This window comes from Monodon monoceros, unplaced genomic scaffold, assembly GCF_005190385.1.
Source record: "Monodon monoceros isolate NGI ecotype Baffin Bay Population unplaced genomic scaffold, NGI_Narwhal_1 Super_Scaffold_22, whole genome shotgun sequence".
NCBI lineage: Eukaryota > Metazoa > Chordata > Mammalia > Artiodactyla > Monodontidae > Monodon > Monodon monoceros.
In genome coordinates, this window is record NW_021703779.1 from 14226580 (window position 1) to 14250876 (window position 24297).

The following is a 24297-nucleotide window of genomic DNA, read 5'->3' on the forward strand; positions in this document are numbered from 1 at the left end:
TCCCTCTTGCGTCTCCCTCCCTCCCACCCTCCCTATCCCACCCCTCCTGGCGGTCACAAAGCACCGAGCTGATCTCCCTGTGCTACGCAGCTGCTTCCCACTAGCTATCTGTTTTACGTTTGGTAGTGTATATATGTCCATGCCACTCTCTCACTTTGTCACAGCTTACCCTTCCCCCTCCCCACATCCTCAAGACCATTCTCTAGTAGGTCTGTCTTTATTCCCGTCTTACCCCTAGGTTCTTCATGACCTTTTTTTTTTCCTTCTTAGATTCCATATATATGTGTTAGCATACGGTATTTGTTTTTCTCTTTCTGACTTACTTCACTCTGTATGACAGACTCTAGGTCCATCCACCTCACTGCAAATAACTCAATTTTGTTGGACCATCTCCTCAGCTTTCCCCCAGGAAGGTCATACTCCCCAACACAAGGAAACTCAGCTAGGGGTCCAAATAAACTTATTCAGCCCCAAAACCATCCCAGAAGCTTTTAACATTTTCAATGAAGTATATTTTAGCCTATGCAAATCTCTGTTTTAAACCACATACAAGATATTTTTCACTAGAGGACCCACCATGCTGATATACCTTAAGGGAAGAATCTCTGGATTTCACTTTTTAAAATTTTATTTACTTATTTTATTGATTGATTGCCGTGCCACACGGCTTGTGTGATCTCAGTTCCCCAACCAGGGACTGAACCCAGGCCATAGTAGTGACAGTGCCGAATCCTAACCAGCAGACCACCAGGGAACTCCCTTCACTTTTTAAACTGATCCTATTTTGCAAGGTTTTTTCCTTCTACTTCTGAACTAATAGTTTCTAAAAAGCTCCAAGTTATTTCTCACTAGTTAACTTACACAGGAGAAGAGGAGCTTTCAAAAATAAAAAACAGGGATTCCCCTGGCAGTCCAGTGGTTCGGACTCTACGCTTTCACTGCCGAGGGCGTGGGTTCAATCCCTGGTCGGGGAACTAAGATCCTGCAAGTCACGAGGTTTGGCCAAAAAAAACAAAACAACAACAAAAAAACAATGCCCACTGACCATGATATAAAAGAAAAAAATTTTTTGATTTCCCTCTACCAAAACGTTACTAAAATCTGTCAGATATCAGAAAACTGTCACATACCTGGAAAATTTCATCTTTATGAGATTCGAAGGTATGGAGTTTCAATTTTAAATTACGCAGATCCCATAAAGCTACAGTCTGAAGAAAAATAAATGAAAAGGAATTCATTTATGCACTTTACATAAGAATTTTAAAATATTGCAGTAACAAGACCACTGGGTTTGTAAACACCAAGTATGCAAAAACTTAAGAAACCTTATCCGCAGAGCCAGTTGCGAGAATGAACTCGCTGTAGGGATTGAACGACAGGCAATTGACCTCAGCGGTGTGCGCATCAACCAGGTGGCTCGGCTTGGAGGTGGTGTTGGACCTGGTGTCCCATCTAAAACACAAAGGTACAAGCAAGGCACATAGCACACGAGCAGGCTGCTCAACCCGACCCAGCCTCTCTCCCCAACGCTCGGCGCCCACACCAGCACCACTCCACGCCACTGTTCTCTCGCTAACTCGCCCCTTCAGGGACACCAACCACGCAGAGTTGGACTTCCAACCACTAACTGATATGTGCTAAACCTGCACAAAACAAACTAGGGCTATTTCTGCTTTCTTGTTCCTTAGGTTCCTGTCTGGATTACCAGCTATTTCAAGTGTACACAAAATACTACATGAAGAAAAATGTAACAATTTGATACCTACAACATAGCCTTGTCAAATTTCCGTGTTTTGCTTTGTTTGCCTCAGATATTAGCTTATGAGATAAAAAGCATTCCAGGCAGTTGAATGCAGCCCCGTGGCCATGCCTTGATGCAATCACTCTCTCCCTCAACTTCAATGCAAACCACCCTGATCCCAATTTTGATACATACCACTGCCCTAAGCATGTTTCTTTGTGTGTACATACCTGTTTTCCTTTCTTTTTCTAAATAAAAAGTTGTGTTCAACCATACAGCACAGTAACTTTTATGTAAAAAGGCCATACCTACTTGCAGTTTATTATGTCAATTATACCTCACTAAAGCTATTTTTTTTCTTTTTTGAAGGCCAAGACATAATTACAAAAAAAAGAAATCAAACCACAGGCCACCACAATCACTGATGGCCATTCAGGACACCCATATAATGAGACCCCACTGAATTTTCCACCTTACATCATAAGTTTCTGATCATCAGCAACAGATCCAAACAATGATTCATGCAGCAGGTGCCAGGCCACATCCTCTACAACAGCCGAGTGGCCAGTAAAAATCGCTTTAGCATCCACAATTTTGCCTTCCTTTGGTCCTGCATTAATATCCCACAGACAGACAGTCTGAAGAAGGAACAAAACAAGTTATAAGATACTGAATTTAAATGCTAACACCTTATTTAAAACACCTTTATTAAAAACAATACTACTTAACTATATAAAAGTTACAAATAAACACGAGGAGGAAATATAAACAAAAGTAAAGCTTCATAAACAGAAGAGTGTATTGGTACAGCTTCCACAATCTGAGATGCAGAGGGCAAGGAAGATACAGTGTAATGGGGACAGGAAGACAGCATGGTGGCAGGCAAGAAATTCACGATAGAGTTTCCACCTACATACATTCAGTCAAGTATCTAAAATTCACCCAGATTACACAACACAACACTGACAGCCTGGTGTTCGGTATCTACTGAACAGAAATGCACATCTTAAAACTTAACGCTGGGTTGGGAGACTGGGAATTAAAACTAAAATACGCCTCTTAAAAAGCAAAAGCCTTTGGCCAAGTCTCACTTCATGGCAGAAACCACTACACACACCAGGAAGTGCAAAAGGTGAATGACCTAGGAACCCCTATGAGGCTACTGGAAGATGCCACAGGGCCTGCCCAGACCTCAAAGATCACAGATCAGCAGGCTCTGGGAGTTGAGTCTCTTCTTAACATCTCATCATAAAAATAGTTGAGAAAAGTCTTAAGTTTCTATGAAAAAATACTGCAAGCTATAGCGCAATGATTCTCATCTCAATGGTTTAAAACAAGCGGTAATTCCATTAAGCTATATTCGACCTAATTCCACTGACACTAGTATCAGCTTCACCTCTTTATAAATCACTTTTTTTTACCTGAAAGGGTTTCTGTTACATAATACACATGGCCCTTAGTCTCTGTTGGTACTTGCACAATTTACATGCACGGAAGAGACGGAACATGTGGAACTCTTGCCATCACCTGTTCCTCACCTCAGAAGGATCCTGGGAACATTAGCAAGATCCCTGGCATATGTGGAGCCCTTGGGAAACGTCAGCCATTAATTATGACTAGCAACTCCCAGCCTGGTGTCTTCAGAAAGTACTAGCAGTTAAGTTCCTGAGCATAACCCATCCTCCCTGTTGGGAGGATGTTCACTTTGAGGGAAACAAAGGAAAGCTTCCTTCCAGAGAACTGAGGTAGACCCTTGCTTCCCAGCCTCCCTTGGAGCATGGTTGCAAGAACATGACATGGGCTCAATCATCTGACCAGGTCTTCGAATTGTGAACAGCAACAAAAGGAGAATCTGTTCTGATGATTGGAGGGCGAGGGTGTTACATCCACTTTCCAAGGGTGGCAAGAATGACATCCTCACTGGCCTAATTTGGGTCAACGACCCGGCCTCCCCTCTTTTCCAGACCATTTTCTAGCCGCCACAGCACTTCTGTGAGCTACCCTACCCAAGGCCCTTCCAATCAATTACTTTTCTGTTTAAATCAGCCAGCACCATCTTTGCAGCCACCAAGGAAAATAGTTATGGAAGTTCTCAAAAAAGTAAAAATGGCACTACCACATGATCCAGCAATCCCACTTGGGTATTTATGCAAAGAAAACGAAAACACTAACTCGAAAAGATATATGCACCCCCATGTCCACTGTGGCATTATTTACAATAGCCAAGACAAGGAAACAACCTAAGTATCCATCAATGCATGAATGGATAAAGATGTGCTGTATATACGCAATGGAATACTACTCAGCCATAAAAAGAGGAAATCTTGTCATCTGTGACAAAATGAACTTTGAGGGCAGTATGCTAAGCGAAGTAAGTTAGAGAAAGGCAAATACCACATGATCTCTCTTATATATGGAAACTTAAAAACAACGACAACAAAAAAACAAGCTCATAGACACAAAGAACAGATTGGTGGTTGCCAGGGGTGGAGGGTGGGAGAAATAGGTGAAAGGGGTATACATTTATTTTTTAAAAACAAATTAAAAGAGATATTTTTTTAAAAGATCACTCAGAAAATGCCCCTGAAGAATATCCTTAAAAACAAAAAATAAAAATAGTAAAAATTTAAAATTTACAAAAAGGTAGAGAAAAATTATAGAAAATAAAACCAAACCAAACCATCAGCCACAGTTGGTTTTGGTTGCTTGTAACTAAACAGTCTTGATTGGGCCAATTGCCTACTTTCAATATTTCAAAAAGCTGAACAGAAACTGCAATTAACAGACAAATAAAGAAGGTCTGTGATGTGACAGGCCCTGTTCTAGGTATGGGGATATACTAAGGAAGAAGGCAAGTAACCTTCTCTCACAAAGCTGACATAAAATGCTAACTGTGGCCAAGTTACATGAGCTTTCAAAAGCTCCAGAAGTCTACTCTCGGCTTGTACTTGGAGTCATACCAGACACTTCAGGCTTAGAGCATGGGAACCATGAAAGAAAATATGGGGCTGTTAGTGGCAAGAATGCTACAAACGTTGATCTATAATAAATTAACAAGATCACTTTGCATTTGTATGGTACTTTTCATTGTTAATTAAAACACTTTATATTAAAAGATGCCAAGGTAACTCAACAGGGAAAGATTGGCTGGGAAAGCTAGATAGCCACACACAGAGGATGAAGTTGGACCTCTATACCTCACACCATATCAAAATGGATCAAAGACCTAAATATAAGAGCTAAAACTGTAAAATTCTTAGGAAAAACATAGGTGTAAATTTTTGTGATGCTGGATTATGTAATGGTTTCTTAGATATGGTATCAAAAGCAAAAGTGACATAAAATATATAAACTGAACTCAAAATTTAAAACTTCTGGGCTTCAGAGGAAATCATCAAAAAAGTGAAAAGAGGGCTTCCGTGGTGGCGCAGTGGTTGAGAGTCTGCCTGCCGATGCAGTGGACACGGGTTCGTGCCCCGGTCCGGGAAGATCCCACATGCCGCGGAGTGGCTGGGCGCGTGAGCCACGGCCGCTGAGCCTGCGCGTCCGGACCCTGTGCTCCGCAACGGGAGGGACCACAACAGTGAGAGGCCCGCGTACCGGGGGGGGGGGGAGTGAAGAGACAACCCAAAGAATGGGAGAAATTTTTACAAAATCATGTATCTGATAAAGGACTTGAATCTAGATATGTAAAGCACTCTCAAGGAAATACAAAATGAAAATGGACAAAGGATTTCAATACAAATTTTTCCAAAGATGGTACAGAAATGGCCAGTAAGCACATGAAAAGATGCTCAACACCATTAGTACATATAAGTCAAAACCACAATGAAATACCACTTCACACCCACTAGAATGGCTATAATAAAGCAGACCATAACAAGTGTTGGTGAGGACATGGAGAAACTGGTAGCCTCATACATGGTTGGTAGGAATGTGAAGTGGTGCAGCTGCTTTGGAAAACTTTGGCAGTTCTTCAAACAGCTAAACATAAAGTTACCACATGACTCAGTAATTCAACTCCTAGGTGACTACCCAAGAGAAATGAAAACATACCTACACAAAAACCTGTACAAAAATGTTCACAGTAGCAATACTCAAAAGTAGCCCCAAAGGGAAACAACCCAAATGTCTACCAACTGATAAATGAATAAATTGTGGTATATCTATATAATGGAATATTGTTCAGCCATAAAAAGGGATGAAGTACCGACACTGCTTTCACATGGATGAACCTTGAAAACATTAATGCTAAATAAAAGCAGCCAGACAGAAAGAGCCGCATACTATATGATTCCATTTATATGTAATATCAAGAAAAGACAAATCTATTGATTGAAAGTAAACTAGTGGTTGCCAGGAGCTGGGGGAAGGAAGGAGTGAGGAGTGACTGTTTAATGGGTATGGAGTTACTTTTTGTGACATTTGATGCAAATGTTTTAGAATTAGATACTAGTGATGGTTTCACAACTTTGTAAATATACTAAAACCTACGGAATTGTACACTTAAAAAACAGTATAAAAAAACCCAAAAAACCAAAAAACAACTAAACTAAAATGTAATTTATATTAATCAGGCCTCACAAACACTTTAAAGAGTCTCCATTACAGAGGTCCACTTTTAAATAATGGGACACCTTTTGCCCACTTTCCTTCCACTCTAAGGCTGCTTCAAAAGAGCTTTGTGGAATTCTAAGGCTCCAAAAGGGCAGTGTGATAACCATTTCTCTAAATCCTGTGGAAATGTTATCACAACAATCAGTATTATCTTAGAAAACCTTTCATCTATTAGTCTCCATCAGTGCAGAGCTGTCCGTGACACAGTCTTTAACTCTCAGTGCATGAGTAGATTAGGAAGAATAGGTTTCTCACATGGTCGTCAGATGCACTTAAGAGATGTCCACTCAAATTAGAATTCCAAGAAAGACCATAGCCTTCCTTTTGGTGGCCTCTTAACCTAAGATCAGGATTACATTCTCCACTTGGGTCTAAAAAAAAAAAAAAAAAAAAAAAAAACAAAAAAAAAAAGGAGGAAAGAAAAGAAAAGAAAAAAAAAGAAAAAGAAATACATTAACTACTAAGTGATTATCTGTTTATCAGAACTGGTAAGAGCAAATTCCCACTCCTGAGTGAGCCGTAACATTTATCATAATGCCTGGAAAAGCACCACACATAAGCAAGGACTTGGTTTCACCCACGACCACCCTGAAAAGCTGTTCTCTCTGCTTCCCTGAAAAGCTGTTCTCTGTGCTTCATTTCAAATACTCAATGCAAACCAGGTTTCGTGACCATAAAATGACTTGTTCCTTTGCAAAACCTAGTACTAAGCTCTAACACAAAATACTGAAAACTATACCAGCCCACAAATTTACATGGTGACAACCCACCCCAGCTCCAAGTCCAGTTTTAAGAACATTTTTGTGAGGAAACAGTTAACACAGCAGGTCTGGCTGTTCAGTCCTTGCATGTCTCCAAGGTAGCCTGCAACCATGACTGACCTAGCCAGCCCCTGGGAATGTGACTCTCACAAAATTCTTCATGTCGCCGTCTGATGAAGCTGTGTATGCCCAGAGCAGTGGGGCATGCTGTGGCAGCTTGTCGAGACCTGTAGGATTGTTGAGCAAGATTCATGATGCATCTGGCTTCACTGCTGGGGTCCTGAGTTTCCCTTACCATGGCTGGTCACAGAGCAGAATGTACCTGTGTGACCAGACCTCCATAAAATCCCCAGACACTGAGACTCAAATGGGCTTCCCTGGGCAGAGATATTTATGCCCCTGTGGTATGTGGCCCCAGAGGAGAAGGATTCACAGGTCTATGCCTGACCTCTCTGGACTCTGCCTGATGTGCATCTTTCTCCTCCTGTCTTTGTTCTGTAACCTTTGCTGTAATAAACCTTAGCCAGTTTTTATTCCCATTTTTTTGCTCTATATCCTTTGCTCTAATAAACTTTAGCCAGGAATATAATAACCTGCTGTGAGGTTCTTCTGTTAAATCACTGAACTTGGCATGGTTTTGGGACCCCTGAAACAATTTCTAAACCTTTAAAAATTAGAGTATACTAGTTTGAATGACGTCAAAGTTATTATCATTTTGAATCAAGAAGAAGGGTCAAGCAATGGTCTGACTTTATTACTACATACCTGGTTTAGCAGGGTGCTTTGTATAGTCAAAAACCAGCACGTCAGAAGACGGCGTTTTTGTAGCAATGATGTGAGGATTCTGCGGCATGTAACGAGCACGGTTTACTTCTCCTTCGTGGTTAATTTTAATTTCACATTCAATTTTTCCTGTTACAGAACCAAAGCCACCAAATTCTAATGTGAGAAGAAAGAAATAAACACATACACTTACGATTAAAATTCACAAGTCACTCAGTTTAATCAACCTGAGATTTTAATCTGACAGGATACAACACAAATTGCCAAGAGAGAGGGAGAGAGGGCACGCAAGAACACAGAAATATAGGCTCGCTTGCCACTTAGAATTAATTTATTCTCGAAGCCCATGTGAATTGGAAAATGTTGATCCCTATTTTATGCAGTTCAGTTCCACCTTGGACTTAAAACATTTAAAAACCACCTTCTTTCAGTTGTGAAGATGATGTAATTATTCACGAAAATTCAAATAACCACACAATTAACACACCTCAGCCTTTTAGTTCAAATACAACTCATTTGGAAGTGCTGAAATTAGAAATGTATTTTAGGTTTCATTAAGACAGGTTCATCCTCAGGAGTATGAACACTCCTTGAGTCTAAAGTCAAAAACATCCTCATATCGGAAATCCAACTAACACCCACCCACTCCCAAGACAGACAGACAGACACACACACACGTACATTAGTTCCACCAGAATCCTTGAACATATTCAATCCAGTTGAACATGTCGGTTCAACTGCTAGTGGAGTGCCAAAGCTAAAATGAGTGGGCTAACCTCCCTATCTGGTGTAGGAATATGACTACAATGTTAAATAGTTACTAAAAAGGCCTTGGGGGAAAAAAAAAGGCCTTGGAAAAGTGAGAAAGCCACATAAAAAGTGTAACTTCGGAGCAGAAGCAAGGTGATAGCAGAAAGAATACAAGTAGAGAACATCTAAGCAGATAAGAGCAAACAAGAACATTTTCTCTTTTGTGCTCGTAGACACAAATCTGAATTAGTTGCTGACTTGAAAAAATTCGGAGGCTTCACATTATAACTGTTACTTCTTCCTGACCTATATCTCTTCTCCTTTGCACATTCCTTTTCAGCTCACCCTGTGTCTCAGGTCAAGTAACACTAACTCAAATGCCTAATGAAACCAGGCAGGTAACAACTAAAACAGACTGGCTGGGGCCTGGCGAAAACACACCGAAAGCAGTAAGCCTTTTCTCAGTTTCAGCCAGGCCCTGCTATGTGGGAATGCTCAAGCAACACTAGCTCCCATGCCTTACTATCAGAATTTAGCCATTCTTGGGAATTCCCTGGCGGTCCAGTGGTTAGGACTCAGTGCTTTCACTTCGGGGCCCGGGTTTGATCCTTGGTTGGGGAACTAAGATCCCGCAAGCCACGGGGCCGGGGTTGGGGGGGTGGGGGGAAGAATTTAGCCATTCTTCTCTATGGCAAACACTGCTTACTATTTCTGAGGCTCAAAGTCATAGCCCATTTCACACAACAACTCTCACACAACCATACGCAATCACCCATTTCCCTCTTAGCACTTCCCCTTCCCATCGAGTCAATGGAAGAAAATGCCCCAGCCTTTCCAAGACACCCCTCCTGATCCTATCACCTGCCACCACCAGAGACCCTGCTCCAAAGCTGCCGCTTTTATATTTTCAATCTCCCACCACCGTGGACCCCAAGGATTCTTTCTCACCCTTCTGCTACAAAGATACTCAAGTTTCCAAATTCCTTTAGTGAAAACAAACTCAACAGCTCTCCTTTAATAAAAACTGGGCTTCCAGGTAAGATTTACTGTGTACACAGGGCTTTGTTTTCTCAAACTCAAAAGGAAAAGCTTGAAAAATCACTATCTTAATGACAATAGTATCCATTAAAAATACCATAACTGAAAATTTTAAAAGGTGTTAACTGTGAATTACTGTAGTCACTTGTTAGAATGTAATTCACTGGACAAGTTACTAAAAACAATATCTCCATGTATCATGCACAGAGACTAATTCTTAAGCTGAAAGTCCAATTAAGTACATAGTTTAGGACTAACAGCCATTAAAATTTTTCTGATTACAACAATATTTACAGAAATAATGCATAAGGTTGTAGGGTAATGGACTATGAATTGTGGAAGTGGTAAACTGAGTAAATCATTTTGGAAAAGGTTTATATTATTTTAGGTTGACAATGAATATACCACACAACTCAGCAATTCCACTCCACTACATAAATTCTCCCACGTGTACGAGGAGATGGAACAAAGATGTTCACTGAAGCATTGCTCATAACAGCAAAACACCCACACAGATACAATCCAACTGCCCCTTGATAGAATAAATTGAGGTTTAAGCATAATGGAATACTATACGGTTGTTAAAAGAATGACCTAGACATTTACATAGTATACACAGACAAAACTGAATGAAAAAAGCGAACTGCAAAACAACATTATGTATGTTTATTACTGTATGAATAATAAAAATACAAATAGTTGAAAACGGCACACTAATTTCAGGACGGTGATGAATTCTGGAGAAGAAAACAAGGAGGAATGGAGTAGGGGTGGCAGGACTTTAGCTAAAAAGTAGAATTTTATTTTCAATAAGAAAGCTCTATTCAACCATTTGGGGCTGTGGGGAAACCACTAACCCAGCAGGTCTGGTTGCTTAGCCCTCACAGTTCTGACGGACACTGGGCCCATGACTGACCCTTGACCAACTCCTGGGACCATGACCTCAGAATGTTCTCGATGTCACTGATGGGTTGATTTTGTGGTGTACACCTGAAGCAAGGGACCATGCTGTACCAGTCTGTCAGGGTTGCTTTGCACAAATATCAAGACTGATGATATGCACCTGATTTCATTACGGGGGGGGGGGGTCCCGAGTTCAGCTGTCATGGCTGGCTGCCAATATGATGTGCCTACAAAACCAACCGCCATGAAAGACTGAGACCCTGACCCTCGAATGGGTGTCCCTGAGCAGAGATAGTCCACACGTGTCCCTGTCGTTTGCTGCCAGAGGGAAAGCACATCCTGTGTGGCCCTGGATGAGACTTGTGCTGGACCTCTGTAGACTCCCTGATGCTTATCTTTTTCCTGCTGCTTTTGTTCTGTATTTTTCATTGTAACAAACTTCAGCCATGAGCATAATCTGCTGAGTCTTGTGAGTCCTCCTAGCAAAATCACCAAACTTGGGTGGTTGTGGGAATACCAAAACAGGGGAATGTATGTTTGGATTGGGGGATGGGAGTCAACAGCTTCCATAAAAAACCCACTATTAACTGTTTGGTGTAAATGCCTCCTGACTTTTTCCTATGCCTACACCAACACATATTCTTACTGTTACCAAAACAGTTACTATAATCACACATACCAGTTACTCACTTTATTTTGGAAACCTTTCCATACCAGTGCATACAGATTTATCTCCCTGTCTGTGTGTAAAATTCAAAGTTAGGTCATTCTTAGTAACTGCTGCACAGTATTTCAAACATACCATGATGTGTTTGACCAACTTCCTATGAACTAACATCTGGGTTGCTAGGTTGAGCCTAATTTTTCAATCTTGCAAATACTGCTACTGTAAAATCCTTGTGCACATGTGGGTGAGTAGTTCTGTAGGATAAAGTCCTAGAAGTTAAACTGCTGGGCCAAAAGATATTAGTACAACGTTTTAATAGCATATAATTAGAGGCCTATTCCTTGACACCAATGCTGGAATATATGGTATACCTACCACCCTTCTCACTGTCACAGTGGGAAGCATCAAACTGTGCATCATCATTCGGAATATGGACTCGAGCAACCACGAGATGATTCTGCTCATCAGATGTGTGAGTCCCCAGCACTAGCCAATGAAGGGCATAATCCTTTCCTTCTGGTCTGTTTAGGAAAGAAAGAAAGTCATACTAATCCTTTAAGAAATCAGTTGCTAACAAATCCAGTCCATCACCCATCCCCATGTTCATAAATCATGACTTCTTGCCTAAAAAAAAATCTTCAATTTTAAACACGCTAGTTGTTTCTGGTTTCCGAGTAAGAAGCAACAAAGTACAACGGAAAAAATAAAGTGCTGAGTCAGAAAAACTGGGTTTAAATCCTGGCTCAAACTAAAATTAGTTATATGCAATTCCTTAAATCACAACTTCCTTGTGGGCCTCAGTTTCTTCACCTAAACAACAGGTTATGAGTGAAAATGGCACTATGTGAAAACCTCTTGTTTATATTTATGGTGCTTAAAGCTTATAAAATAGGCATTCTCATTTTTATGGGAGAGGGGAGGCGGGTCTTTGTTACCCTATTCTGTGGAAACTCACTTTGTGGCTGAAGAAATCACTGATACCTCTTGGCACCCTGGTCCAAGAAATGATTTTGCATCTGCATCTATTAACAATGCTTAAGCAATGATTCTGCATCTGGATCTATTAACAATGCTTTCCCATTTGTACTATCTAGAAGAGCAATTTTCACCTGTGTTCCATGGTCCCATCTCAGTAAGGAAGGCTGAGAAGTAAGACTCTGGGCCCCAGCATCAGACAGCCTAGACTATTTATCTGTTTCTAAATTTCAGTTGCACAAAGGATTCAGTGGTTTAGAAAAAAAGGTTTGTGGGTTACTTCTAGGCATGTAATTTATTAATAACTGGGCTTCCCTGGTGGCGCAGTGGTTAAGAATCTGACTGCCAATGCAGAGGACACAGGTTCGAGCCCTGGCCCAGGAAGATCCCACATGCCACGGAGCATCTAAGTCTGGGCACCACAACTACTGACTCTGTGCTCTAGAGCCCGAAAGCCACAACTACTGAAGCCCACGCGCCTGGAGCCGGTGCTCCGCAACGAGAAGCCACAGCAAAGAGAAGCCCGCGCACCGCAACAAAGAGCAGCCCCCGTTCACCACAACTAGAGAAAGCCCACGTGCAGCAACAAGGACCCAACACAGATAAAAGTGAATAAATTTATTTTTAAAAATCTATTAATAACTAAAAAATACAAGATGAAATTTTACCAATATTTGGCTTAGGGTAAAAAACAGCAATAAATACACAAAAACTCCAAGAAAAGAATAAGGCAGCCATGGCTAAGCAACAGCAGTTTATTTGAAAAAAGACATGGGTCTGAGTCGACGTACATTCAGTGACCAAGAATACGACGTGGCTATCAAAAAAGATAATTAATTTCATCTGAGATGAACTTATATAGGGAAGAAGGCAAAACACATGAGCATTCACTCACTTATTTTTAACTGGAAAAACCACACTTAGAAAATTAGGCTCTAGCAATGTACTTTAGGAGGATTTGGACAAAATGAAACCTTTACAAGGAATAGTGGCTTAAAATGAAAGGGAACCTAAACATATCTCATGAGAACCGTTTGAAAAGAAATAGGAATACTTGAGAGAAAGGAGGCAGCACAGAGCAATGTTAGGACTGACATAAAAGGAAGAAAGTGACTTCTTTTTAATGGCATTAAGCAGAAAAAACTAAGACCAGCAGGTAAAGTTACAGGTTAAACACGTCAATCCATCATATGACCTTTCTAAGGAGCAGGACCACAGATGGACTAGAGGGTCTGAAAAACTCCTTTTGACTCTAAAATTCAATTATTCTGTTTTCCCCTGACCCGATCATCACATAAGGATTTTTCTTTTTACTACAAATTCTTTCATCTCCATCATTAAAATACAAGCCTATTTTCCTGAGCCAATCAATATCTATTTTCCTCCAATACTGGATGCACCTAAGGCTGCAGAAGCACTCATTATAAAAGACCTTGTGCATTTTCAGTGCCAGAATCCTTTGACCACTTTAACTCTACTGCTAAGACATTCACCCAACAACCACAGATTATCACAAGGTTATTCTCAGTAGCATTGCCTGAAGCAGCGAAAGACTGAAAACAAATATCCATCAATAAGGAACTGGTGACATAAATTATAGTATATCCATAAATGGAATTTTATGGAGCCCTTAAAACAAAAGAACATATATATAAGTATGCTGATAGGAAAAAAGTCTCCAATATAAACTTCTAATTAAAAAGTCAAGTGAATTGGGAATTCCCTGGTAGTCCAGTGGTTAGGACTCCATGCTTCCACTGCAGGGGGCATGGTCAGGGAACTAAGATGCAAAGTCAAGTCAACAACTTGCTACAAGAAAAAAAGATGGAGGGACATAGCATGTACTTCTTCATGCCGGCAGGATGGATAAGAAATCGCAAACAAGGACTGCCTCCGCTCTGGATAAGGGAACTAGGAGCATAGAGGATGTGGAAGCGGGACTTACGCAGTTTTGTATCATCTGAGTTTGAACGTATACACAGGTTTTTAGGTAGAGAGTAAGTCTTAACATGTTTAAGAAATTATCCAATTAAGAGATATGAAATAATGATCTAGCAGTTTTGAAAAATAATTTCTTAGAAATACCTAAATAAAAAGTTTAAAGAGCCAAATCAATTATATGGATGATCACCTAAGTGAATTTCAGGACAACAGCTTAGAAAGTGCAAGTAATCATTCGGAAGCATGCTGTATGTAGGCAGAAGGCCAGCCTGATGAGGTTGAGTAGAGCCTATCTCTCAAAGAGCCAGGCTATAAGAGTAGCCAACATTTTTACTGTCCTACATAGTGACGAAACACAATCACAGTCCCTTCATACCCCAAACAGAACCCTGCAAAGCACCAGACAGCCGTCCTCAACACCCAAGAATGCAGGCTGGCTGGCATTTTCTTGCATTCCCAGAGCCACTGCACGTGCCACAACCAGATCCCACTTCTTTGCATGCAAAGAACACCATGGAATATATAATTTAGTTAAAAGTATTTTCTGTTAAGTTCCTAAGTGTTAATATAAAAGTAATATCTGGGGGGCTTCCCTGGTGGCACAGTGGTTAAGAATCCGCCTGCCAATGCAGGGGACATGGGTTCGAGCCCTGATCTGGGAAGATCCCACATGCCATGGAGCAACTAAGCCCGTGCACCACAACTACTGAGCCTGGCCCTAGAGCCTCTGAGCCACAACTACTGAGCCTGTGTGCTGCAACTACTGAAGCCCATGTGCCTAGAGCCCATGCTCCACAACAAGAGAAGCCACTGCAATGAGAAGCCCACACACTGCAAAGAAGAGTAGCCCCTGCTCACCGCAACTAGAGAAAGCCTGCGCACAGCAACAAAGACCCAAAGCAGCCAAAAATAAAAATAAAAAATAAATAAATTTTTTAAAAAAGTAATATCTGGGCTGATATACACAGATCTATAATTTTAAAATCTTTACGCAAAATATGTTACAGGTAACATTTTAAAAAGACTTCAGTATATTACTCAGCCATAAAAAGAAACGAAATTGAATTATTTGTAGTGAGGTGGACGGACCTAGAGTCTGTCATACCAAGCGAAGTAAGTCAGAAAGAGAAAAACAAATACTGTATGCTAACACATATATATGGAATCTAAAAAAAAAAAAAAGTCTAGGGGTAAGACGGGAATAAAGACGCAGACCTACTAGAGAATGGACTTGAGGATATGGGGAGGGGGATGGGTAACCTGTGACAAAGTGAGAGAGTGGCATGGACATATATACACTAACAAATGTAAGGTAGATAGCTAGTGGGAAGTAGCCGCATAGCACAGGGAGATCAGCTCGGTGCTTTGTGACCACCTAGAGGGGTGGGATAGGGAGGGTGGGAGGAGGGAGACGCAAGAGGGAGGAGATATGGGGATATATGTATATGTACAGCTGATTCACTTTGTTATACAGCAGAAACTAACACACCATTGTAAAGCAACTGTACTCCAATGAAGATGTTAACATAAATAAATTAAAAAGACTTCAGTAAACAGCATTCATTGAAATACAAATGGAAAAAGAGAGATATTCCACCCTAACAAATGATTTCTGAATAGGAAAGGGTGGGAGAATTACCATCAGTCACCATTTACTGTGTACTCACTCTGCGCCAGCACTTAAACATGCACGATCTTATTTACTTCCTCAAGTGTAGGCTGTCAGAACCATGAGCACCTCCATTTACGGACCAGACTACTCCAGGATAGAGACTGACCAACTTGCCCTAATTCACAAAGCTAAGAAGCAAGGGGCAGAATTCAAACTCGCGTCTCTAACTTTAAAGCCTCGGCTCTTTTCTACAGTTAGAGTAGGTCAAAAAGATCCAAGCGAATGTAAATCATCTGCTTAACAGGAAGACACAAAGAGTCAAATGCACATGATGCTCTAAACCAGAACCTCAATACCCTTAAGCATTTGATGGTCAAAGTTATAAATGTCAAGGATTAGAAACCTCCACTATTTAGTTCTTGGCTCTTCTTCCCACATCTGCACATTTACACTGAGATTTTGGGGAGGCCCAGTGGAAGTCCCTAACTGTATGGAAGTCAATGTTCACATATGGAAAATCTGGCCATCATATGAAGTTTTATATGAAGGTAATTTACTCTTATTTTTAAAAGTTCTTGCAAAATCCCCTCTCTAGAGTTTGATTAATCCTCATTAAGTTATATGCTCACAATACTCAAAATTTAATACACTTTTAAAGTACAAGGGCACACACACCGCAACAAAGAGTAGCCCCCGCTTGCCACAACTAGAGAAAAGCCCGCGCACAGCAATGAAGACCCAGCGCAGCCAAAATAAATAAATAAATAAATTTATATTTAAAAAAAAAAAAAAAGTACAAGGCCAAGTTCCTACTAGGAAAAGTATGAGAAAGATAACCTAGTGCAGAGGTTGCCTCAACTCTGGGGCCACCTGGTTTGGGTTTGAAAGCCTGCTCCACCACTTACCAGCTGTGTGACCTGGGGCATGTTATGTCATATCTCAGCCCCAGTTTCCACATGATTTTAAAAAAAGAATGATAAAAAGTAATTATTGTACTGTTGTATTAAACCAAATAATAGGACATAAAGCTCTTCACATGCGCCAGGCCCTGTTCTAAGTGCTCAATAAATGTCAGCAATTATTACCAGAGAAATTTTACAAAGAGGTGCAAAGAACACTCTTATAAAAACCAACAGCAACCTCAAAGTGTATCCCATACTATAAGCCAACACCACCACCTTTTCGTTGGTGAACTGCTGCTAAATTCTCTTCACCTTTGCCAATTAAGACGTATTCATCTTGGGGGCTGGTTACAAGGGTGTATTCACTTTGTAAAAATTCATCAAGCCACACGCTTATGATTTGTGCACTTTTCTGTGCACATGCTATTTTCCCATAAAGTTATTAAGAAATCCATTAGTCTGGGGCCCAAAGAAATGCTGATCTATATTTAAGTCCACGAAATGTCAAATATATCCAGTGCATCCTACATATATCCTTAATCTCACAAAAGATTCTTTGTCCCCTTTTAACGCCACATTTATACGTCAGAAACCACCCCATAAATCGCTTAAGTCCTGAAAATAAAAATCACCTGCCACATCACACAAGGTCTAAATTGATTACTTGCGTATGTTCTATGTATAAAACGCCAAAAAAAAAAACCCTAGGAAATTCAAGTCAATAGTTAAATTTATGCGAAATAAAAGTTGCCAGAAACCCTTACTTAGTCACTTCAGGAAGCCACTGAACGGTAAGGCTCGGCCACTGAAGAGCATGGGTCATAACCAGGTCATACAGAAACGGTGTATTCTTCTTCCAGATTTTATATTCTTCATTGATGACACGCTCCTCCACAGTATCTTCAAACACTGAAATTTGGAGAAAGCCCACACGATTAAGTGGCTGAGAGGAATCGGAGTCACAATCTCCACTGGAGGTCACCTCGAGACGACCACACCTAATCTCCTCTTTCCCTTTATCTCTAATTTGGACACGAACAACCAACTGCTCTTCCAGAACGTGGAGAGAATATTAACACCAGGGAGCTTATTTTTTTGCACTTTAAAATCAATACCGCCTGCGTATACAAAATTGGGTAATTACACAGACAACGCAATTGTTTTGCAGGTTACAGCTGTTCGCACCTGTTCCAAGATGACGACCCGTATGTACAGGACCTCCCCGACCCACCCGGCGAGACGAATCCACGTGTAGCAGAAACCCATCAGCCCGCTCCCTCCATCCCCCACCAGGAGAGGCCTCTGATCCCACGAAGCCCGCGTCGGCAGCCATAAGCCAGCGGGTTCCAGAATCCCCCGGACAAGGGCCGCGACCCCGAGGCGGTCGACGCGCGCGCGTGTTAGGAGGCGCCGTGCCCGCTTTCCGGCGGCAGAGGCCGCCTCCGCCCGGGGGCCTAGGGAGCGTCGCCGCTGGAGGGGGGTGGCGGGAGGGGAGGGTGGCGGGAAGGGGGCCCAACCCGCGGCCCCACGCCCGGCTCCGGAAGTGCTCGGAGCCCTCCGCGCTGCGGCCCCGTCCCGCGTAGGCCCCTCGAGCCGCGCGCCGAGCCTCGCGCCCGGCCCCGCCCCCTGCTCCTCACGCCAATTCGCGCCTTTCGCCGGCGCGTGCCGCGGCCTCGCACGCCCGCCGCCCCCCGCCGCGCGCCGCCCCGCAGGGCCTCTTACTCTCTTTACTCGCCATCTTGCGTCGGGTGTTCGCCCCTCGCCGCCTCCTCGGACTCCCCTTGCTAGCCAAGAGCAGCCCAACCGCAGGCGCTCCTGCCTTTCCCAGGCACGTCACACACTTCTAGCTCTCGAAGCCTGAGCTCCGTCTTACAGCCTGGGTGCTCCCCAGACGCTGCGTCCTTCTCTCTCACCTCCTCCCCGCTTACGGGTACCGAGGTCTGAGGCGCTCTTCTCTCTCTCTCCAAACTTGGAACGAGACTTTTCAACCCGCGCCTCCCAGCCCGCCCAGGCAGCTGAGCGCAGGCGCATCCGCCCTGGGAAAAGTGAGAGGCGGTGGCGAGGCGGGCCTGGGAGCCGACGGCTTCGTCGCCTCGACCAATAACGTGCGGCAGGCAGGTTTCACGCGGCGTTCGGAGGCGGGCTTCTAGGGGTGGGCGGGGCGTTCCGCGGCAGGAAGTTGGCGAGGCGCAGGCGCAAGGACTCGCCCGGCGCTCCCAGGGCCGGCCGCGGGGGCGGATGGGGCGCGCGGGGGTGGGGCGAAAGGAGGCGCGGCTTGCAAGCTGCGTGGGGGCTGCGAGCCCCGGGGCGGCGAGCCCTGAGGCCGCGGGGCGTGGCTGCTTGCAGCGGCCGTGGCCGTGGCGGTGGGGGTAGGGGGCAGGGAGGCTGCCGCCGCTTAGCCAAGCAAAATCTCAGAGCGAGAAAGGAAAATGGTTTCTAGTCTCGAGAGACTACTGTTCCCTCAAAGTCTCCCTGACAGTCGCGGGCATGCAATTCTCTGCACCCGAAAGTTCTCCCTCCAGCCGACTGGCCTTTTCTGGGGCCTGGTCGAGCCGAGGTAGGGTTTGTCGGAGGCAAAGGGGGCCTTTTGCAGAGGCCGCGGGCGTTTTGTGACTGCAGAAGCCGCCGGGCCTCCCTAGTAGGCTAAACCTGCGGCCTGTTCAGGCACAGGCCGCAAACGCTCCGAAGCTGATTTGAATTACATTTTTGTTTGTTCACAAATTTGAGTCCTTCAAATGATGTTTGAGGCCTCTCGTACTGCGGGGGACTTTGTCCCTGCACTGGCGTTCTGGTCTCTGTCCTAGCCCCGGGCCCTGCTGAGTCATACTTGTCACCTGCGGGGGTCCCAGTGTGGCCCCACCCCAGGCTGGCGAAGCTGGAAAGAGCTGGGCACAGCTGACCTGCGCCGGCTTGCCGGAGGCTTGCTCTGCCCTGGAACTTGGTAGCCCCTAAGGAGTGCTCGGGGGTGAGGAGAAAGCAGGCTGCAAGGCCAAAAGGGAATGAAAATGAGAGCCAGGAGCAGAGGGGACGGGCTTGGGGGAGGTGGCCGAGGTGCCTAGTGCAAAGGGAGCCTCAGTCTACATCCAGACTCCGAGAGGCTCCCGCTGCAAAAGCACCCCCGCGCCGGGACACTTGCTGCCGTGATGCTTTCCAAGCACCTTCTTGCAAATGACGATGGTGATTCTGAAACGAAATCGTGCGGTTGCTGCTCTGATGTCCACTTTTATGATCGGGAAACGAACCCAGGCATTACTCTAGTCCGTGGCAGAACCACTCGTATTACCTTATATAGAAATTTACTGTCTGGTGTCTCTGGTTTCCGATATGGTACAATTCATTATTATAACGCTCTCCCTTTCATGTCAGCCTCAGGAATGTGACTGAAGCTGGGGAAGGGGGGAGCGGCTGGAGAGGGAAGAGGGTTGGAAGGGTGTTTAAACAATACAGCCCTCTTGTTCTAAAACACTGGTTGGTAAACGTTTTTCTAAAAGGAGCCAGATAGTAAATATTTTAGGCTTTAGGGGCAACTACTCGGCAGCGTTATAGCGAGAAAGCAGCCCTAGACAATATGGATGAACCTGGCTGTATTCCAATAAAACTTTATAGACACTGAAATGTGAACTTCATATAATTTTCACGTGTCACAAAATGTTCTTTTGATTATTTTCAACCACTTGAAAATTGTAAAATCATTTTGAGCTCGTGGGCCATGCAAAATTAAGTGGCGGATTAGATTTAGATGGGAGGACTGTAGTTTGCCCACCGTGTTCTAGAATAATTGGGTCGTATAGCTCTGCTTCAATGGGAACTTCCTCATGTGCACAGTAAGAGAAGGCTTGGCAGACGATTTCCAGTCTCCCATTAATATATTTAACTTATTTTCTGGTGGGTAGGCATGATTTCCAAAACCTATTAAATGTTTAAATGGTTGAAAGAAAAGAAATCTTCCCAGACGATTTGACTTTAAAATCGTTATGCTGTCCACCTCACTGAGGGTCTGAGTAGGAAACACGGAGCAGATACTTTGGGAGTTTGTGAAAATACTCAGGCACTATCATACACAATCCCAAAGTAACTGGTACAGCATATTTTGTTAGTTTGGGATTTTGTTGTTGTTAAATTGAATCTGTCATTTCTGTTTCTCTAAATTTTTTTGGTCAGGTACTTTTTTGCGTCAAAAATGTAGTATCAGTTTTTCTCTCTTGAATTGCGAACTGTTCAGTTTTGGTTTTGCCTTTCACTCCACCTTATGAGCTCTGGTCCTAATCTTCCAGTTTCTCTGTGGTTGTCTTTTTGTCTCTCTTGCAGTCAGCTGAGTCCACTAATTGAATAAGGCACCAACAGGTGTGCGCACAGGGTGTGGGCTCTCTTAACCGAGAGATGCCCTGTTTAGGTACCGTTCTCTTAAGACTGCTTACCTCAAAGTTGCTGTAGTGTTAACCACCACTTTCTTCATGCCGACCGTGTTTTACAGACTAGTACACTTGTATATAAACCAAAACAAGTTAGACCACACAGTGCTGGCCTTTAATATGTGTGATGCACTCTCGTATTTTATTCCTTTTTTTTTTTTGCGGTACGCGGGCCTCTCACCGTTGTGGCCCCTCCCGTTGCGGAGCACAGGCCCCGGACGCGCAGGCCCAGCGGCCATGGCTCACGGGCCCAGCCGCTCCGCGGCACGTGGGATCCTCCCGGACCGGGGCAGGAACCCATGTCCCCTGCATCGGCAGGCGGACTCTCAACCAATGCGCCACCAGGGAAGCCCTTATTTCATTTTTAAAAGTATGCAGACAACCCCCTACATTGCTTTCGCGCTGAGTCACAACTTGTGGCTTGAGACTGGACACTAGTATATTTTTTGAAACCTCTAGCCAGGTCCTGACCACCTTTTACGTTTCTTTTTTTAATTTTAGTGAAGTATAGTTGATTTACAATGCTGTGTTAATTTCTGTTGTACACCAAAGTGACTCAGTTATACATATATATATACATATTCTTTTCCATTATGGTTTATCACAGGATATTGAATATAGTTCCCTGTGCTATAGTAGGACCTTGTTTATCCATCCTGTGTACAATAGTTTGCATCTGCTAGTCCCAACCTCCCAATACTTCCCTCCCCAGCCCCCGTCTTGGCCTCCACCTTGGCACCCACAAGTCTGTTCTCTATCTGACCACCCCTTATAAAATAGCAACACACCTCCTCCACAGGTAATCACTTTCTATCCTCTTTCTTTTTTTTTTCATAGCACTTATCACCACCCGACATATGTTTGTTCATAGGCTTTTTCTCCTACACTAGAATGTAAATCAATGGCGGGATCTTTGTTTTAGTGTACCCTCAGCAACTGAACCAGAGCTTACCAGATGAGGAAGCTCAGGCAGACAGTGCCAAGGTCACATAGTGAGTGTTGGAGTTGGAATTTGAATTTAATCGATCTTCTATTAAGACAGCAAAAGTGTTTCGGAGAATGAATCACTTTGGACAAGAATGAATAGATGGAGAGAGACTAGTTAAGAGTTACTTGTGATAAACTAGGTAAAATAATTATGTTGTAAGGCTAATGGCACTGGGGCTTAAGGAAAATAAAAGAGGAGCTATGCTGCAAAGAAAAATCAACAAGACTTGATGAAGGGTGACTGGGAGGAAAGTGGCATCAAATACTTATTGACTACTTATTATATATTGGTCATTTTAAAGTTTCCAGCTGGCTGACCGGTGGAATTATTGACAAAAATATATGATACCATATACTATTAATTATAATAAATTATCTCATGATAAAAAAAAAAGACAGCAAAAGTGATCGTATCTGATAAAATGAACTGTTTACCGAAAGGAATGAGAGAGGGAAATAATACCCGGACATAGCTGCGGGTGATTCTGTGTTCATTAGCAACTCTGTCTCACTAGTTTTTGGCAAAAAATCTTAGCCATTCAAAAAAATGTTGCAGTACTCACTGTGTGCCAAGCGTTGTTCCGGGAACTGGAGATACCTGGAATGAACAAGACATATACAAGTCTCCTGCCCTTTTATAAATCCCTTTATTGTTTGTTTTTCTTATTACAAAATCAGAGCTCGTTACAGAAAAACCTGAAAATTACACAAACAAAAGAAGAACATAAAGAATACCAATTTTGTTTCTGGCCAAATTGTTTTTATTCAAATCACTAGGAGTGGAAGAAAATACACGAAAACATTAATAGTCATTGGCTCTTGGTTACTGATATTATGGATGATGGTTACTTTACTCTTTATATATTGCTCTATTTAAAATTTTTCTCCAACGGACAGACATTAGTCTTATAAACAGAAAAAGAAACCCACACATTTTAGAAAAAATATAAAAAGCAATGGTAGATGAGTGATGCAAATGAAAAGTTGTCTTAGTGTGATAGAATTCTAAGTAATTTCTCTTAAAATATTTAATGCAATTGTGTGAGGGAGTTGGAGGAAAATTATAAAATTGAAAGCACACTGTACTTGTTTGAACTTGTACTTTGTTTTCATTTACTATTGTGATATTAGGTAGAGCGAAGTAATTGTTTTATACTTATAAATGTGTTAATATTTAACCCTTGTGGAGCGTCCCTCGGGATTTCTGAAAGGCCACCTTTCCCCGCTGTGCTAGCCGTTAACGTTAAGCTACACGAGCTCTGCATTGGTGACAGTGAATAAAGGAAATGACCTAGAGCAGAATCCCTGGGGCTTAGACTTAGAATCAATGGGGCGAAGTAAATAAATATTTGTCAAATGAAAAATATTGAATAGGAAATTCCTCCTGGCCTTGGCCCAGTCCATAAGCAGAAATGAGAAGGCTTCACACATAGAACCTCGTTTTAGAAACCTTGCTCTAAGCATTCTACCCCAAGCACGTTTTTCTTTTATTCAGAATTTTAGTGTATTGTGCATTTTAATTTACAACTGAAGACCTCTTCTGAAGTTCACTGGAGTGAAAATTTGTAATTGCTGGCCATTGTCCATTCTTCCTTCTCCAGAGTGAGCCCCTCTTCCTTCTTCAGCCTTCTTGTAGTTTGGTAGGACTGTCCATCAGGATACTCTGCTCTCCACCAGCCACAGTGTAGGTACTTAACCCCCATTGGGCCCGTCAGCCATGCCCTTTCTGGAATGTGGATTCCCTAAACTCTTGCTGGCGAAGCACCCCAAGGTGCTGGCCACTGGTTCCTGCTTCCAAGATCTCTAGAATGGCTGCTTTTATTCTGTGAGCTCCACATGCCTTACCATATATTCCCTTTTTGCTGAAGTTAGCCTGAGTCCATTTGTTGCTTACAACCAAAGAATGTCTGATGTTCACCTAACCCCTTCCGCCTCCAAGTCCTGAATTCAACCATAGATTCTCCTGAATAAGGACTATGGCCCTGTAGTTGGAGAGGAAATAGATAAGGTACTAAAAACTTTGCAAATGTGTATTTACAATTGTATGAAAGCTACAGGAAAACAGAAAGTTGTGCCAAGTGTTTCCAACGGCGGATTCAATACAGCGAATTGGGTACACAGCTGAAAGAAAGGACAAGATAACCTGGATATTTGTCACTGCTTCCTGTACCCCTAGAGCTGATATTAGTAACTGCAAGAAGCAGCTAC

The 24297-nt window shown here is 42.8% G+C and overlaps 1 protein-coding gene across 1 annotated transcript in view; it reads right to left on the reverse strand.

Annotated features, from left to right (window-relative positions):
• The window catches only part of RBBP7 (RB binding protein 7, chromatin remodeling factor), a 25898-nt gene extending 7115 nt beyond the window's left edge, over nucleotides 1–18783 (reverse strand). Inside the window, exons 1-8 of the mRNA XM_029241203.1 lie at nucleotides 18413–18783; nucleotides 17455–17599; nucleotides 11636–11781; nucleotides 7885–8058; nucleotides 6614–6729; nucleotides 2219–2379; nucleotides 1326–1452; nucleotides 1131–1208 (exon numbers count right to left, since the gene is read on the reverse strand). Coding sequence (XP_029097036.1) covers nucleotides 1131–1208; nucleotides 1326–1452; nucleotides 2219–2379; nucleotides 6614–6729; nucleotides 7885–8058; nucleotides 11636–11781; nucleotides 17455–17599; nucleotides 18413–18428 — 963 coding nt within the window. The 5' untranslated portion in view covers nucleotides 18429–18783. The remainder of the gene's footprint in view (nucleotides 1–1130; nucleotides 1209–1325; nucleotides 1453–2218; nucleotides 2380–6613; nucleotides 6730–7884; nucleotides 8059–11635; nucleotides 11782–17454; nucleotides 17600–18412) is intronic.
• Between the last annotated feature and the right edge of the window lie 5514 nt (nucleotides 18784–24297).